Source organism: Schistocerca piceifrons, chromosome 1, assembly GCF_021461385.2.
Source record: "Schistocerca piceifrons isolate TAMUIC-IGC-003096 chromosome 1, iqSchPice1.1, whole genome shotgun sequence".
Lineage (NCBI taxonomy): Eukaryota > Metazoa > Arthropoda > Insecta > Orthoptera > Acrididae > Schistocerca > Schistocerca piceifrons.
This window is the reverse complement of record NC_060138.1, coordinates 545,274,988-545,292,178: the sequence shown is the minus strand read 5'-3', so window position 1 is coordinate 545,292,178 and position 17,191 is coordinate 545,274,988. Positions and strand designations below refer to the sequence as shown.

Sequence of the window (17,191 nt, the reverse complement as noted above, 5' to 3'; positions counted from 1 at the left end):
TGATTTCTCTCTTTAAACATTTGGACAACCATATTACATAACTTTATTCCCAGTTAGAAAATTGTTTTTGGAGATAACTATTTTTCCTTCGCACATGTAAATCCTGCCTGTTTCTTGTTCTAATCCTGTACATAATACATTGTTATTTGTCTAACAGTTATAAGCTTAGATCTATTTTTATATTCTTTACTGGTTGGTGAACACACGCAATGAAAGTAAGTGTCTCATATTTTTAAGATGTGGGACTAACAACTTTTCTGTATGCTCCAGCCTTTGAATTCACCCGCACAGATCCTTCAGTAACTACCGAAAACTAGTGTTGTACCATAATCACGATGTAATTACTTTCGATATCGTAATATAAGATTTCCATACAAATTTATGCAGAGCAAATCTGTACCTGTAATTTTCTCAGCAGTTTAGAATTTTTTGTGCCATTCAACTGTTTATCGCAGTGTTTAAACATCTGTAACATCTGCGGATTATAAAAACTTCCATAGATTGTGTGATGATGACACTGAAATAAACAAATTAGGCCAATCAAATTTACAAGTATTCATGTCTCTGTTACGAAGACACACTCAAAAACCAAAAGCAGCATACCTGACCGGGAGTATAAAATTGTTTGTGAGATAGACCAACCATCTGGCAATCATGTCAAGCAGAGCGCCTCCCGTAGGAATCGACTTGGGGACAACGTTCTCGTGCGTTGGCGTCTTCCAAGCTGGGAAAGTGGAAATCATCGCGAATGAACAAGGCAGCCGCACAACACCGAGTTATATTGCGTTTACGGAAACCGAGAGACTCTTAGGAGAGGCAGCCAAGAATCAGGTAACGTGTGTTTATGTTATGTGTTCAGTCCTTTGAATATTTTGAGACAATTTCTGTGTGCTTTCCTTCAAGTTCGAACTCAAGTATAGACCGAATTATTACGTATTACATTTTCATTTCAACGGTATTGATGCTGTCTGCAGCTCTGAGATTTTCTGTCTAATATGACTTGAACAACGGCCATAGACAAAAACGTGCGTCGTTTTATAAATGTTCCTTTACTGTCCAGATTTACCTCCCACGCCACTGCGAAGACGGGTGTTACGGCTAAAATTTACTTACGTCACCGACGACGTAGTGTGCTAATGTTGAAAAGGACCGTTGAATGCTGGGCATTATGTGACATTCATACCAACGCAAAAGTTTTATTACGAAAAGTTCGCTTTACGACGATAACTAATTTACTGAGCGGACAAGGTTACAAACAAGAACCTTTCAACAATAGTGCACGAAGAGCATTAATTACTTACTTCATGGGCGGTCGTTGCCAACGTCAGCACACTATGCCGCCGCTGGCGTACGTAAAATTTCACGGATGTGATTCCTATCAGATTCCACATAGAATTTGCAACTGTTTCAGCTCCCATTTTAACCATAGAACATTATACAACTCTCGGATTGGTAAGGAAGACACAATATATTATTTTAGATGAAGGTCATGGACACAAGCAAAAGCAACTTCAGGTATGCCGCAGGGAAGTGTTTGAACTCTAGCTGTTCATGTTGTATATTAACATCCTGACAACCAATGTTAACAGCAACCTCGGAGTTTTCGCATGTGATACAGTTATCAACAACAAAGTACTGTCCGAAAATTGTTGCAGAAATATGCAATCAGATCTTGATAAGATTTCAAAGTAATGCAAATATTGGCAGCTGTATTTAAATGCACGGAAATGTAAAATTCTGTAAGTCACAAAACGAAAAACCGTAGTATTGTATGACTTCAGTATCAACAACTCACAATTACAATCAGTCCCATCTTAAAAATACTTTCATTTAACGAATTGTAGGGATAGCAAGTGGCAGACTTCAGCTCGTTAGCAAAGTACTGGGAAAATACAGTCTAGAGAAGAGATTGATAACAAACCACTTGTGCATCCCATTTTGGAATAGTGAACATATGTGTGGGAAGCGTACCAAATAGCATTTACAGGGGATACTGAACATACAAAAGAAGTGTGGCGCAAAAGAACGCAGTTTTTTTCCACGGGAGAGTATGAGGAAAATATTGAAAAACTTGAAATGAGAGACTCTTGAAAATAGGCGTCAGTTATCCCGCAAAAGCCTACTTACAAAATTTCAAGAACCAGTATTTTTTGAAGGATCCAGAGATATTCTTCAGGCCCTTACGTAAAGCTCCCTTAGCGTCCATGAAGACAAAATTAGACTAATTACAGCATGCACAGAGGCATTTAAACAGTCATTCTTCCCATGCTCATGACTATAGCATGAAGAAGCCCAAATCTGCTACGTATCCTCTGCCATGCATAGTACGTACGTATGTAGATGTAGGTATCAATCAGCATAGACAGGCAAGATTTCCAACTCGATTCAAATATTAAATGGATATCATGGAAATTAATTGTAAATGAGCTACAATATCGAACAAGTGAGCTTTTAGTCCGTGTGGTTGCATTGCTTTATACGGGAAATATTTTATCCCTCTCATTATAACATCTCAGGAACAATCACGTGCATTTTCGATTACAGCGCTTCAGGCTGAATGCAGATAAAACGGCATTCAGGTCGAGTTATAAATAGACTTTATTATTCGAAGATATGCAAATAATGGCAGTTCTTAGGTCTACATTGATACTGGTACTGCATTGCGGCTCTTCCTTCAGATTTATTATTAGATTGTGCTTCTGTGCTTAGGCATGGCTGAGGAAAATAAACTGTCGTGATTATGGTTCTTACTAACTGTAGGTGATTTCATTTGTATTAATCCGTTTGAATCGTTTGAGATTGTTCTCACGCAGTTCTGGACAGTTGCCTACTACAAGCCACTGGGGGAAATCGACATTGTTTCAAGTTATTGTCCTGAGTCTTCCAGGATTTTGACACACATATAAAGCCGAACCATTTAAATGACTACTTTTGTGCAGATGCTGAAGCTTCAGAGACAGTTCTTTTGAAACAGAATTTTGTGCTGCATGTTGTTCCCTACAGTCTGAGGCTTCCAGAACATCTACAGACGATTGGCCTAACTAATAGATGGTATGGAGATGAAACGCGATACAAGTTGATTTTCTACATCTACATTCATATTCTGCGAACCATCGTGAAGCTCATGGCAGAAGTTACGTCCCACTGTACCATTATTAGCGCTTTTCCCCGTTCCAATCATGAATGGAATGCGGAGAAAATGATTTTAAAATGCCTTTCTGAGTGCTGTGATTAATCTAATGTTATCCTCATGACCCCTATGGGAACAATATGTAAGGGGTTGTAGTAGATTCCTAGCGTCATCATTTAATTAGTTGTTTCCTCTGTCACACCCAGCACATTCAGGCTCTTACAGAAATTAAATCACTTCTTTGTAGCGTTGCATCCCGTATTGTGTAGAATCCATTGGTGATTGTCCCTGTTGAGGTCTGTAGCAGAGCTAGGAAGGTAAACTTGTCGTCAACTCCAAGGTTTGTTTGAGTAGCACAGTGCTTTACGAAGTATGGTGGTACTGGAGGTAGTATGTACTGGCCTTCCTGTGACCTTTGAACTGATTTAACCGGTCAGCTATAGGGGACGTACAGTATAAAGTGGACTTATAACTGCGTCTTCCATTCTGATATGTTCCCTCATCTACTTTTTTGTTTTCCTGTCTCAATTGTTCACTCAACAGCCGTCAGATTTTCAGAGGCTTTCGCATGAAAAGCCTATTGCTGACTGCCGTTCAGTCAAAACTCGTAATATACACTACTGGCCATTAAAATTGCTACACCAAGAAGAAATGCAGATGATAAACGGGTATTCATTGGACAAATATATTATACTAGAACTGACATGTGATAACATTTTCACGAAATTTGGGTGCATAGAGCCTGAGAAATCAGTACCCAATACAACCACCTCTGGCCGTAATAACGGCCTTGATACGCCTGGGAACTGAGTCAAACAGAGCTTGGATGGCGTGTACAGGTACAGCTGCCCATGCAGCTTCAACACGATGCCACAGTTCATCAGGAGTAGTGACTGGCGTATTGTGACGAGCCAGTTGCTCGGCCACCATTGACCAGACGTTTTCAATTGGTGAGAGATCTGGAGAATGTGCTGGCCAGGACAGCAGTCGAACATTTTCTGTTTCCATAAAGGCCCGTACAGGACCTGCAACATGCGGTCGTGCATTATCCTGCTGAAATGTAGGGTTTCGCAGGGAGCGAATGAAGGGTAGAGCCTCGGGTCGTAACACATCTGAAATGTAACGTCCACTGTTCAAAGTGCCGTCAGTGCGAACAAGAGGTGACCGAGACGTGTAACCAATGGCACCCCATACCATCACGCCGGGGATACGCCAGTATGGCGATGACGAATACACGCTTCCAATGTGCGTTCACCGCGATGTCGCCAACCACGGATGCGCCCATCATGATGCTGTAAACAGAACCTTGTTTCATCCGAAAAAATGACGTTTCGACTCTTATAACTGCCATACGTTTAATTTTTCAAGGCCACTGAAAGCTGGTGAAATGAGAATTGCTGCGGGTTTTGCAACGGCATAAATGAAGAAATTACATGTTTATTTTCATACTACTGACCTATCTTGTCCGCAGTTGCTCGTTTAGTACTACACTGTTTCAGGATCCTGTCCCAGTTTCAACTACGTTAGAATGTTAGTGAGATGGTCTTAATAGACTCTGACGTTTTTTGGAAAAAGAAGCATGACATTAAATGAATTTATAACCATATGTGGGGATTGCTGCAATCACGAACAGCATAGATTTCTGGTTATTGATAAAACAAGAAAATGGAGTGAGGGGCAATACAGACAAACCTTATAGGAATTTCTGTTTAAAAGATTGTGTACCAACCTGTAACTACGTCAGTACATTGTCTACTATGGGTAAGTTCATATGCATGTCATACACTCATCCTGAGGGGATAATCTGCAGGAAGCCTTAAAAATTATACTATGGAAATGAAAAAGATTAAATGAAACTTCTAAATTTCATACTATATGAAGGTAAACATTGGGAAATGCTAAGAAAATGGTGACCGTAAATGCATATGAAACTGATAAAAAAGATCAAGTTGGAAGCAATAGTTTTATAGGAAATGTCCAGAGATGTATTTTTCTTTTTTACTTTAATAAGAAAGACTAGCAGCACTGAAATAAAACTAATATATACACTAAGAATCAAACCAAATTTCATGATGATTTCTCAAATTCTCCATTGTCTTGCTGGATATTGCGTTGTTTATGAGTTTACAAAAATCTTTTTCAAGGTCATTCATTGTAGAATCCCTCATGCTCGCTTAATATCAAAATACTTCTTCAGCCAGCGTGACTAATTGAAGGTGATAGCGTAAGTGACTTCTAATTAGCTCATCCATAATTTAATGCACTACTGGAGGTTTTTGTTGTGTATTACATATCTCTGTTTATCCTCCAGCATCGTCATCAGCCTGGAGAGGGAACCATTGCATGGAACTAGGCGCTCCAGATATGTTGGAAATGACTGTACGCATTATGGAGACTATTACGATATGCCAGTTTTACTAACACAGCACATCCTACACCAGAATCCGTAACCACATCTTTGAATTTACACAATAAACGATTTCGACATTGAATAGACTTTTCATCAGAGGGTTTCATTTCAACAGACGATAACTGTAGTAAACAAGTCTATCTCTCTCTAATATTGTTTTGACTGAGAAGTGTAACACACCACCATGGGAAATGTACTGTACATAGATTATTCTTAAGTGTATATTTTAGTTTTGTTTGAATGCTACTAGTCTTTACTATTATGCCACAAAAGAAATATGTATCTCTGGACATTTTCTGTAAAATGTTTCTGCCAAAATTAGATCTATGTATGTACTGTACAAAAAACTGTCACCAAAGAAAGAAATTATATATACGTTGGAGGGGTTGTTGTTGTTGTAGTCTTCAGTCCTGATACTGGTTTGATGCAGCTCTCCATGCTACTCTATCCTGTGCAAGCTTCTTCATCTCCCAGTACCTACTGCAGCCTACATCCTTCTGAATCTGCTTAGGGTATTCATCTCTTGGTCTCCCTCTACGATTTTTACCCTCCATGCTGCTTTCCAATACTAAACTGGAGATCCCTTGATGCCTCAGAACATATCCTGCCAACCGATCCCTTCTTCTGGTCAGTTTGTGCCACAAACTTCTCTTCTCCCCAATCCTATTCAATACTTCCTCATTAGTTATGTGATCTACTCATCTAATCTTCAGCATTCTTCTGTAGCACCACATTTCGAAAGCTTCTATTCTCTTCTTGTCCAAACTATTTATCATCCATGCTTCACTTCCATACATGGCTACACTCCATACAAATACTTTCAGAAATGACTTCCTGACACTTAAATCTATTCTCGATGTTAACAAATTTCTCTTCTTCAGAAACGCTTTCCTTGCCATTGCCAGTCTACATTTTATATCCTCTCTACTTCGACCATCATCAGTTATTTTGCTCCCCAAATAGCTAAACTCCTTTACTACTTTAAGTGTCTCATTTCCTAATCTACGAGGGCAGTTCAATAAGTAATGCAACACATTTTTTTTCTGAAACAGGGGTTGTTTTATTCAGCATTGAAATACACCAGGTTATTCCCCAATCTTTTAGCTACACAACACTATTTTTCAACGTAATCTCCATTCAATGGTACGGCCTTACGCCACCTTGAAATGAGGGCCTGTATGCCTGCACGGGACCATTCTACTGGTCGATGTCGGAGCCAACGTCGTACTGCATCAATAACTTCTTCATCATCCACGTAGTGCCTCCCACGGATTGCGTCCTTCATTGGGCCAACATATGGAAATCCGACGGTGCGAGATCGGGGCTGTAGGGTGCATGAGGAAGAATAGTCCACTGAAGTTTTGTAAGCACCTCTCTCTCGGGTGCAAAGACTTGTGTGAGGTCTTGCGTTGTCATGAAGAAGGAGAAGTTTGTTCAGGTTTTTGTGCCTACGAACACGCTGAAGTCGTTTCTTCAATTTCTGAAGAGTAGCACAATACACTTCAGAGTTGATCATTTGACCATGGGGAAGGACATCGAACAGAATAACCCCTTCACCATCCCAGAAGACTGTAACCATGACTTTACCGGCTGAGGGTATGGCTTTAAATTTTTCTTGGTAGGGGAGTGGGTGTGGCGCCACTCCATTGATTGCCGTTTTGTTTCAGGTTCTAAGTGATGAACCCATGTTTCATCGCCTGTAACAATCTTTGACACGAAATTGTCACCCTCAGCCACATGACGAGCAAGCAATTCCGCACAGATGGTTCTCCTTTGCTCTTTATGGTGTTCGGCTAGACAACGAGGGACCCAGCGGGAACAAACCTTTGAATATCCCAACTGGTGAACAATTGTGACAGCACTACCAACAGAGATGTCAAGTTGAGCACTGAGTTGTTTGATGGTAATTCGTCGATCATCTCAAACAAGTGTGTTCGCACGCTCCGCCATTGCAGGAGTCACAGCTGTGCACGGCCGGCCTGCACGCGGGAGATCAGACAGTCTTGCTTGACCTTGCGGCGATGATGACACACGGTTTGCCCAACAACTCACCGTACTTTTGTCCACTGCCAGATCACCGTAGATATTCTGCAAGCGCCTATGAATATCTGAGATGCCCTGGTTTTCCGCCAAAAGAAACTCGATCACTGCCCGTTGTTTGCAACGCACATCCGTTACAGACGCCATTTTAACAGCTCCGTACAGCGATGCCACCTGTCGGAAGTCAATGAAACTATACGAGACGAAGCGGGAATGTTTGAAAATATTCCACAAGAAATTTCCGGTTTTTTCAACCAAAATTGGCCGAGAAAAAAATGTGTTGCATTACTTATTGAACTGCCCTCGTAATTCCCTCAGCATCACTCGACTTAATTCGACTACATTCCATTATCCTCGTTTTGCTTTTGTTGATGTTCATCTTATATCCTCCTTTCAAGACACTATTCATTCCGTTCAACTGCTCTTCCAAGTCCTTTGCTGTCCCTGACAGAATTACAATGTCATCGGCGAACCTCAAAGTCTTTATTTCTTCTCCATGGATTTTAATACCTACTCCGAATTTTTCTTTTGTTTCCTTCACTGCTTGCTCAATAAACAGATTGAATAACATCGGGGAGAGGCTACAACCCTGTCTCACGCTCTTCCCAACCACTGCTTCCCTTTCATGCCCATCGACTCTTATAACTGCCATCTGCTTTCTGTACAAATTGTAAATAGCCTTTCGCTCCTTGCATTTTACCCCTGCCACCTTCAGACATTGAAAGAGAGTATTCCAGTCAACATTGCCAAAAGCTTTCTCTAAGTCTACAAATGCTAGAAACGTAGGTTTGCCTTTTCTTAATCTAGCTTCTAAGATAAGTCGTAGGGTCAGTATAGCCTCACGTGTTCCCATATTTCTACGGAATCCAAACTGATCATCCCCAAGGTCGGTTTCTACTAGTTTTTCCATTCGTCTGTAAAGAATTCGCGTTAGTATTTTGCAACTGTGACTTATTGAACTGATAGTTCGGTAATTTTCACATCTTTCAACGCCTGCTTTCTTTGGGATTGGAATTATTATATTCTTCTTAAAGTCTGAGGGTATTTCCCCTGTCGCATACATGTTGCTCACCAGATGGTAGAGTTCCGTCAGGACTGGCTCTCCCAAGGCTGTCAGTAGTTCAAATGGAATGTTGTCTACTCCTGGGGCCTTGTTTCGACTCAGGTCTTTCAGTGCTCTATCAAACTCTTCACGCAGTATTATATCTCCCATTTCATCTTCATCTACATCCTCTTCCATTTCCATAATATTGTCCTCAAGTACATCGCCCTTGTATAGACCCTCTATATACTCCTTCCACCTTTCTGCTTTCCCTTCTTTGTTTAGAACTGGGTTTCCATCTGAGTTCTTGATGTTCATACAAGTGGTTCTCTTATCTCCAAAGGTCTCTTTAATTTTCCTATAGGCAGTATCTATCTTACCCCTAGTGAGATAAGCCTCTAAATCCTTACATTTGTCCTCTAGCCATCCCTGCTTAGCCATTTTGCACTTCCTGTCGATCTCATTTTTGAGACGTTTGTATTCCTTTTTGCCTGCTTCATTTACTGCATTTTTATATTTTCTCCTTTCATCAATTAAATTCAATATTTCTTCTGTTACCCAAGGATTTCTACTAGCCCCCGTCTTTTTACCTGCTTGATCCCCTGCTGCCTTCACTACTTCATCCCTCAGAGCTATCCATTCTTCGTCTACTGTATTTCTTTCCCCCATTCCTGTCAATTGTTCCCTTATGCTCTCCCTGAAACTTTGTACAACCTCTCGTTCTTTCAGTTTATCCAGGTCCCATCTCCTTAAATTCCCACCTTTTTGCAGTTTCTTCAGTTTTAATGTGCAAGTCATAACCAATAGATTGTGGTCAGAGTCGACATCTGCCCCTGGAAATGTCTTACAATTTAAAACATGGTTCCTAAATCTCTGTCTTACCATTATATAATCTATCAGAAACCTGTCAGTATCTCCAGGCTTCTTCCATGTATACAGCCTTCTTTTATGATTCTTGAACCTAGTGTTAGCTATGATTAAGTTGTGCTCTGTGCAAAATTCCACCAGGCGGCTACCTCTTTCATTTCTTAGCCCCAATCCATATTCACCTACTACGTTTCCTTCTCTCACTCTTCCTACTACCGAATTCCAGTCACCCATGACTATTAAATTATCGTCACCCTTCACAATCTGAATAATTTCTTTTATTTCATCATACATTTCTTCAATTTCTTCGTCATCTGCAGAGCTAGTTGGCAGATAAACTTGCACTACTGTAGTAAGTGTGGGCTTCGTATTTATCTTGGCCACAATAATGCGTTCACTATGCTGTTTGTAGTAGCTTACCCGCATTCCTATTTTCCTATTCATTATTAAACCTACTCCTGCATTACCCCTATTTGATTTTGTGTTTATAACCCTGTATTCACCTGACCAGAAGTCTTGTTCCTCCTGCCACCGAACTAATTCCCACTATATCTAACTTTAACCTATCCATTTCCCTTTTTAAATTTTCTAACCTACCTGCCCGATTAAGGGATCTGACATTCCACGCTCCGATCCGTAGAACGCCAGTTTTCTTTCTCCTGATAACGACATCCTCTTGAGTAGTCCCCGCCCGGAGATCCGAATGGGGGACTATTTTACCTCTGGAAAGGTGGGAAGTGATGGGGGAATCTGGCAGCAATGCATAGTGAGCTTGAACAGGCTCTCCCCCACAACTTACTCAATATAGCTCATGTAAGCATGCCAGACAAAACATTAGTCATCCTCAGGTTACATTAAGCTGAAACCACCTCTAACCTAGACAACGGGCTCAGTTCGGAGAGGAAGTGTGTCCACTAGTTTCTTCCAGTATATAGTACTGAGCTGAAGCCACTCATTGACGATCAGATCTCGCAAAGCTACGAAACTGTGGACATGTTTACTGCCAAGTTTCACCCACTGTACCAAACAGTCCCAGGCGTTTACTGTAGGGTTAACATTGGCTGATTTAAAGAGCCATTCGACGTGCAATAGTATGCCACAGTGTTCGTCAGAGGAAAGTAGGCATGAAGACCGTTGAACATAGCTGTTGTCATCTTGAAAGATGGGGTAGCCACAGCATACTCATCATGAATGTGTAGAACAAGTGGCAGTACTTGATCACAGATAAGATAGAAATAAACATCCTGGTTCACATTTACTGTGACCTAAATGAGAGGGCCCAAGTCCTGGCACAAGGAACAGCACCAAAATAACAAGAAACCACTTACAACCTGAACCACACCCTCACAATCTGCAGGTTAAACGCCTTCTTGGGCCGCGTGAGTTCCCTGTGCTTCGTATCATTTCAAAAGAGAGAGAAATCACGAATCATTGGACCACACAACACGCCTCCAATAAGCTATTACCCAGTTTCTGAGTCGTTTGGTCCACTGAAAACATTCAGTTTTATGTGCTGCTGTGGCCAATGGCCTTTTATGATGTATCTGACCCATAATGTTTATTGGACGCATTTCCCTTTGCATTTTTCGCCTGGAAACTGGAACGCGAAAGAACTTGCCCCCCTTCTAACAGCCGTGTACCGCAAGTCTCTAGAGGAACGGAGGGTTCCAAATGATTGGAAAAGAGCACAGATAGTCCCAGTCTTCAAGAAGGGTCGTCGAGCAGATGCGCAAAACTATAGACCTATGTCTCTGACGTCGATCTGTTGTAGAATCTTAGAACATGTTTTTTGCTCGAGTATCATGTCGTTTTTGGAAACCCAGAATCTACCATGTAGGAATCAATATGGATTCCGGAAACAGCGATCGTGTGAGACCCAACTCGCTTTATTTGTTCATGAGACCCAGAAAATATTAGATACAGGCTCCCAGGTAGATGCTATTTTTCTTGACTTCCGGAAGGCGTTCGATACAGTTCCGCAGTGTCGCCTGATAAACAAAGTAAGAGCCTACGGAATATCAGACCAGCTGTGTGGCTGGATTGAAGAGTTTTTAGCAAACAGAACACAGCATGTTGTTATCAATGGAGAGACGTCTACAGACGTTAAAGTAACTTCTGGCATGCCACAGGGGAGTGTTATGGGACCATTGCTTTTCACAATATATATAAATGACCTAGTAGATAGTGTCGGAAGTTCCATGCGGCTTTTCGCAGATGATGCTGTAGTATACAGAGAAGTTGCAGCATTAGAAAATTGTAGCGAAATGCAGGAAGATCTACAGCGGATAGGCACTTGGTGCAGGGAGTGGCAACTGACCCTTAACATAGACAAATGTAATGTATTGCGAATACATAGAAAGAAGGATCCTTTATTGTATGATTATATGATAGCGGAACAAACACTGGTAGCAGTTACTTCTGTAAAATATCTGGGAGTATGCGTGCGGAACGATTTGAAGTGGAATGATCATATAAAATTAATTGTTGGTAAGGCGGGTACCAGGTTGAGATTCATTGGGAGAGTGCTTAGAAAATGTAGTCCATCAACAAAGGAGGTGGCTTACAAAACACTCGTTCGACCTATACTTGAGTATTGCTCATCAGTGTGGGATCCGTACCAGATCGGTCTGACGGTTGAGATAGAGAAGATCCAAAGAAGAGCGGCGTGTTTCGTCACAGGGTTATTTGGTAAGCGTGATAGCGTTACGGAGATGTTTAATAAACTCAAGTGGCAGACTCTGCAAGAGAGGCGCTCTGCATCGCGGTGTAACTTGCTCGCCAGGTTTCGAGAGGGTGCGTTTCTGGATGAGGTATCGAATATATTGCTTCCCCCTACTTATACCTCCCGAGGAGATCACGAATGTAAAATTAGAGAGATTAGAGCGCGCACGGAGGCTTTCAGACAGTCGTTCTTCCCGCGAACCATACGCGACTGCAACAGGAAAGGGAGGTAATGACAGTGGCACGTAAAGTGCCCTCCGCCACACACCGTTGGGTGGCTTGCGGAGTATAAATGTAGATGTAGATGTAGATGTACATTCACTGACAGCAGCAATTCCTGCAGGTTTGAAACCTCTTGTCATTGTCAAGGCGACACACTCGTTTCTGATTCCTGGCACCTAGGGTCTTTGTACGAGCACTGTTGCGTGCCAAGTTACATGGTTGTGTGTGGTACACCTTTTCTTGTAGACACATTGGAAAGTCCACGCTAATAACCAACAAATCGAAAAACATCACTCGTGGCGTTGTTTGGCTCAAAATGGCTCTGAGCACTATGGGACTTAACATTTGAGGTCATGAGTCCCCTAGAACTTAGAACTACTTAAACCTAACTAACCTAAGGACATCACACACATCCATGCCCGAAGCAGGATTCGAACCTGCGACCGTAGCGGTCGCGCGGTTCCAGACTGAAGCGCCTAGAAGCGCTCGGCCACAACGGCCGGCGGCGTTGTTTGGTTATGTCCAAATACAATATCTCCTTTCTGCTATTCTGTCACGGTGTCCGAGAAGGCTGCAGTAATACGTCGCTGCATACCACTGGGAGTAGTTGGTATGTCCTTTTAGATAGCGTCTTTCAGTTTTTCCAACTGAAAATCTGGGTAACGGACTGGCCAAAGTACGGGTCCTCTGCGTCCAGTCCAACGATTTGAAAATAATTCGTGAAGACATGATGTAATGCTTAGGGCGCTATGGGCTGGACAGCTATCTTGCTGGTACCACTGGTTCCTCCTAGTCTTCAGAGCAATGTCTCCTAGCATCCATGTCAGGTGGTCTGTTAGGCGTCTGCGATACTTCTGCATGTTCACTGTTCTGTCTATGAAAAACAGGCCTATGAGTTGAGGTTTACTATCTCACACCACGCCTTTACACTCGATGGACGCAGAAGTTCCACTTGACGAAGCCAACGGGGACTGTCAAGAGACAGACATGTTCCGGCTCCCTGGCCATGACTGGTAAACGTGACTTCGTGTCTAAACAAGATACATGATACATTGGAGCAGTGGCGGCCGCTCAAGCATTCTACTGGTGTTGCAAAAAAAAACAAAAAAAAAAAAAAACTTAGTTTCGTAGCATCGAACATATACGGAATTTTGTTGGTAATCCATGTATTTCATAAGATATTACATCAAACAAAACGTATAGAGAAACAGAAATAAACACTTATTGCAACAGCACCCTTCTTATTCACAGTAAGAGATTGATATATTCCTGGAGAACATGATAGCAAGTGTTCGTTAGAGAGAAAGAGTGTGTGAGAGAGAGAGAGGGGGGGGGGGGTTGCTTTAGCTATGTTTTCGCATGTCTGCATGCGATATAAAACGTAACACTAACTCCGAAAATCTCCGTCTCACACACAAATGCACACGCGCGCACACATACCAACAGCACAATTATTGACTCCTCACGGGGAATGTTCGGTCACTTTTACGTGGCAGTCGTAAGCAGGGGGTGTTTTGCTTAAGATACCGGTGGAAATCGGACCTGAACTACCACGTAACAACGACACCACCAACGTCAGCTAACAACTGCTCTCTAGCCGTTACCAAATGATTTATGTGCTCCGCTTTAAGTTGTTTGAGTTGCGCTTGCTGGTTGCTTCCTTTTCTTATTTTGAAATGAGTACAGAGAGCAGTCTTACTCTGTCACAGGGTTAGAATATGACTCTCACACCAGATGGAATGAGCGATCCCTATGTCCATTATTACATCGGTTCTGCCTTCCCAGGAGCACAAAACACTGACGTAGGCTGCCAGCCCCGTGAGAGGGAGGCGTGGCTTGTACCCCCACTCCGCACTTCTCCCTCTCGACAGCCAGAACTCTCCGTTTGTTTTACATTCGCGGCCGACTGCCAGATAAGTGTCCGCTACAACATGAGTGCCAGTATGAGAAATAACAGAGCATGTATAAATTATTCGAACTTGTAATCTGGATTTTGCGAAGCAAATTTAATCAAATTACTAACATATAAAACTAAAAGCATTGTACTCACCAAAAGCAGCAAGTCCATGACTTGGAAAAGACAGCTACAAAATAATTAGTAGGAACGATACAGAAAAAATCGATTCGTCGCTCCTTCTTATTGCAAGTAAATCTGTCATCTCAGATTGAAATGTTCAATTTTACACACGAATGACCTTTCACAGGATGGTATCCCTAACGCACTCAGTCATTCTTCTTTCATGGTGTTTCATAGGAACGTTGTAATTCTCTTGAGCATTGAAAAGCATTGCTCAGCTTCTGATGTCAAGATAGGTGTCGTGATTAGCAGTTTCAAAACTTTGTAACAGTCTCGTCGAATGTGCCACGAAGTTCATCCTCTAGAATCAAAGAAGGAAATGGAACTGCCTCAGCAATTGCTCATAACTCAGGCCCAGCATAGAAGACTTGAAGCTCACCCTTCGGCTTCCTTTTTGCCAGAAATATATGTATGTGTCTTTAATTTCAAGGTATTTGTCTAGAAAATCTGTGATGTATTTGTCAAACTGATTTACATCAAATACGTTGGCTGCAATGAGGTGTCCAGTGAACTGAAAACGCAATTTTATTTCAGATAGGACGGCATCGCACACTCCCAAATCATCTCTTTTTCTATGCCCATCAAGAATTCGTGGCTTCTTGGCAGGCGTCGTTTCGTCATTTTCGAAACTAATCTCTTTAAGGATGGAGTCAATGTCATCTCTGATGTTTTGCATTACCGCTTCAAAGTTCTGGTTGTCTTGCGTTGCTGTGGTCGGTTCGGTTATCTTCTTCTAAAGCTGATTAAAAAATACGCCTGCATGAGGCATTATCTTATACAAAAATGATAGCCAAAAAATGAATTCGTTATCTTGCTGTCTTTGTTTGTATGAACCAGCTTTTTCAATAGTAGAAGATAGTTTTATGCTCTCACTTATTTCAGTGAATTCCATAACAGTAATAAGATTTTTCCCTGTTTTTAAAAACATTTTTTACTACTCGCGAATAGTAATTCCATCTCGCCACATACACAATGCTATGCAACACTTACCTGAAGTCTGCAAAAAAGATGCGGGCCTTGCGATTAACAGAGGCTGTCGTATCCGTAAGGCTGAACTGAAGCGTATAACAATGGATGTAGTTTGCATTTGGGTATTTGTCTTTAATTAATTTCTGAACCCCGTTCGACTTGCCACTCATGCCGTTGGCACCATCGTAATTCTCAGGTATTAGTGTTGCTCGATCATCGCCAATTAATGGTTCAGTTTCTTTCAGAATATTCTCAGCTACAGTATGGGCATTCTGACTTACTGGATTAGCAATGTTCCAAAATCTTTCAACAGGTTTTCCCTCAACAACATAACACAAAACAATAACCAATTGAAATTCGCAAGACACATATGTGCTTTCATCCGCGATTATTGCAACATAATCGGCACGTTGTATTTCTTTACCAACTTCATCATAGTACACTTCCAACGTGCATTGCAGTAATTTGTTCTGAAGTCTTAGAAATGCCTTTGAATACTGATGCTTGAATGAGATGAACTTGAAGATATTTATCCAGTTCCGCGCCAAACTGAATTAGCTTGCGAAAAACCCCTTATTTTGGGAGGCATCAGATTCATCGTGGCCCCTGAGAGGCAGTTCCAAAGCACCACAGAACCGAATACAGTTTACAATTAAATTCAATATACATTATTCTTTTCTACACCATTGTTGTGGCTGTATATTTTTTGTCTATATTGCGGATCTAATTTCTGCTGAATGTTGGTTTTGCCTAGAAATGAAAGACTAAGCACATTATTCATGTGTCACTTTGACATTTCATGTACTTTCATTTTAGACCATATATGCCCAGTATCAGTTATTCCGGTCTTAACGCCAATGAACATCTCCCCCAAATAACACACAAGGACAACAAAAAACAGCGTTGCTTTATTCACAACCACAAATCCATTTCATCTTTTGGTAAATTTCTGGATTGAACTTACGGCATCATTTTTTTGTTTGCTGCTACAGATTCAGATTCGGGATTGGCGTACCTGGTGTTTTCTATCTGAGGGTCCTGTCGCTAAATGGCGTTTTTAATAACTCATTTACTTTTTTCATGTTTGCTATTTTCACAGTCAACTAAATTTTTCCTTGCAGATAGCACTGTGCAGACAGCTACATATGGTTAACTACCTGACCTCGCAATAACTACAACGTGTTTGTATAGAAGTGCATTACACGAACGTAGTGAATATAAACAGAAATACTACACCTTTGTTGGAAAACAAATACTCAACAGGTGGTGAATACGTTAGTGTCTTTGTTCTGCAGCAATAGTCGTGCTGTTGTGAAATATACCAATATTGAAATAATGCCTCTTATAAGGGAACCTCCCCATCGCACCCCCCTCAGATTTAGTTATAAGTTGGCACAGTGGATAGGCCTTGAAAAACTGAACACAGATCAATCGAGAAAACAGGAAGAAGTTGTGTGGAACTATGAAAAAAATATTCAAAATATACAAACTGAGTAGTCCATGAGCAAGATAGGCAACATCAAGGACAAAATGAGCTCAAGAGCGCCGTGGTCCCGTGGTTAGCGTAAGCAGCTGTGGAACGAGAAGTCCTTGTTTCAAGTCTTCCCTCTAGTTAAAAGTATACTTTCTTTATTGTCGCAAAGTTATGATCTGTCCGTTCGTTCATTGACGTGTCTGTTCACCGTAATAAGTTTAGTGTTTTGCGACCGCTCC

At 41.5% G+C, this 17,191-nt stretch overlaps 1 protein-coding gene across 1 annotated transcript in view; it reads left to right on the top strand.

Moving 5' to 3' along the window:
* Nucleotides 1-654: 654 nt before the first annotated feature.
* LOC124783917 (heat shock protein 70 B2-like) overlaps nt 655-17,191 on the top strand; it is a 144,166-nt gene continuing 127,629 nt past the window's right edge. The window contains exon 1 of the mRNA XM_047254059.1: nt 655-831. Coding sequence (XP_047110015.1) covers nt 655-831 — 177 coding nt within the window. The remainder of the gene's footprint in view (nt 832-17,191) is intronic.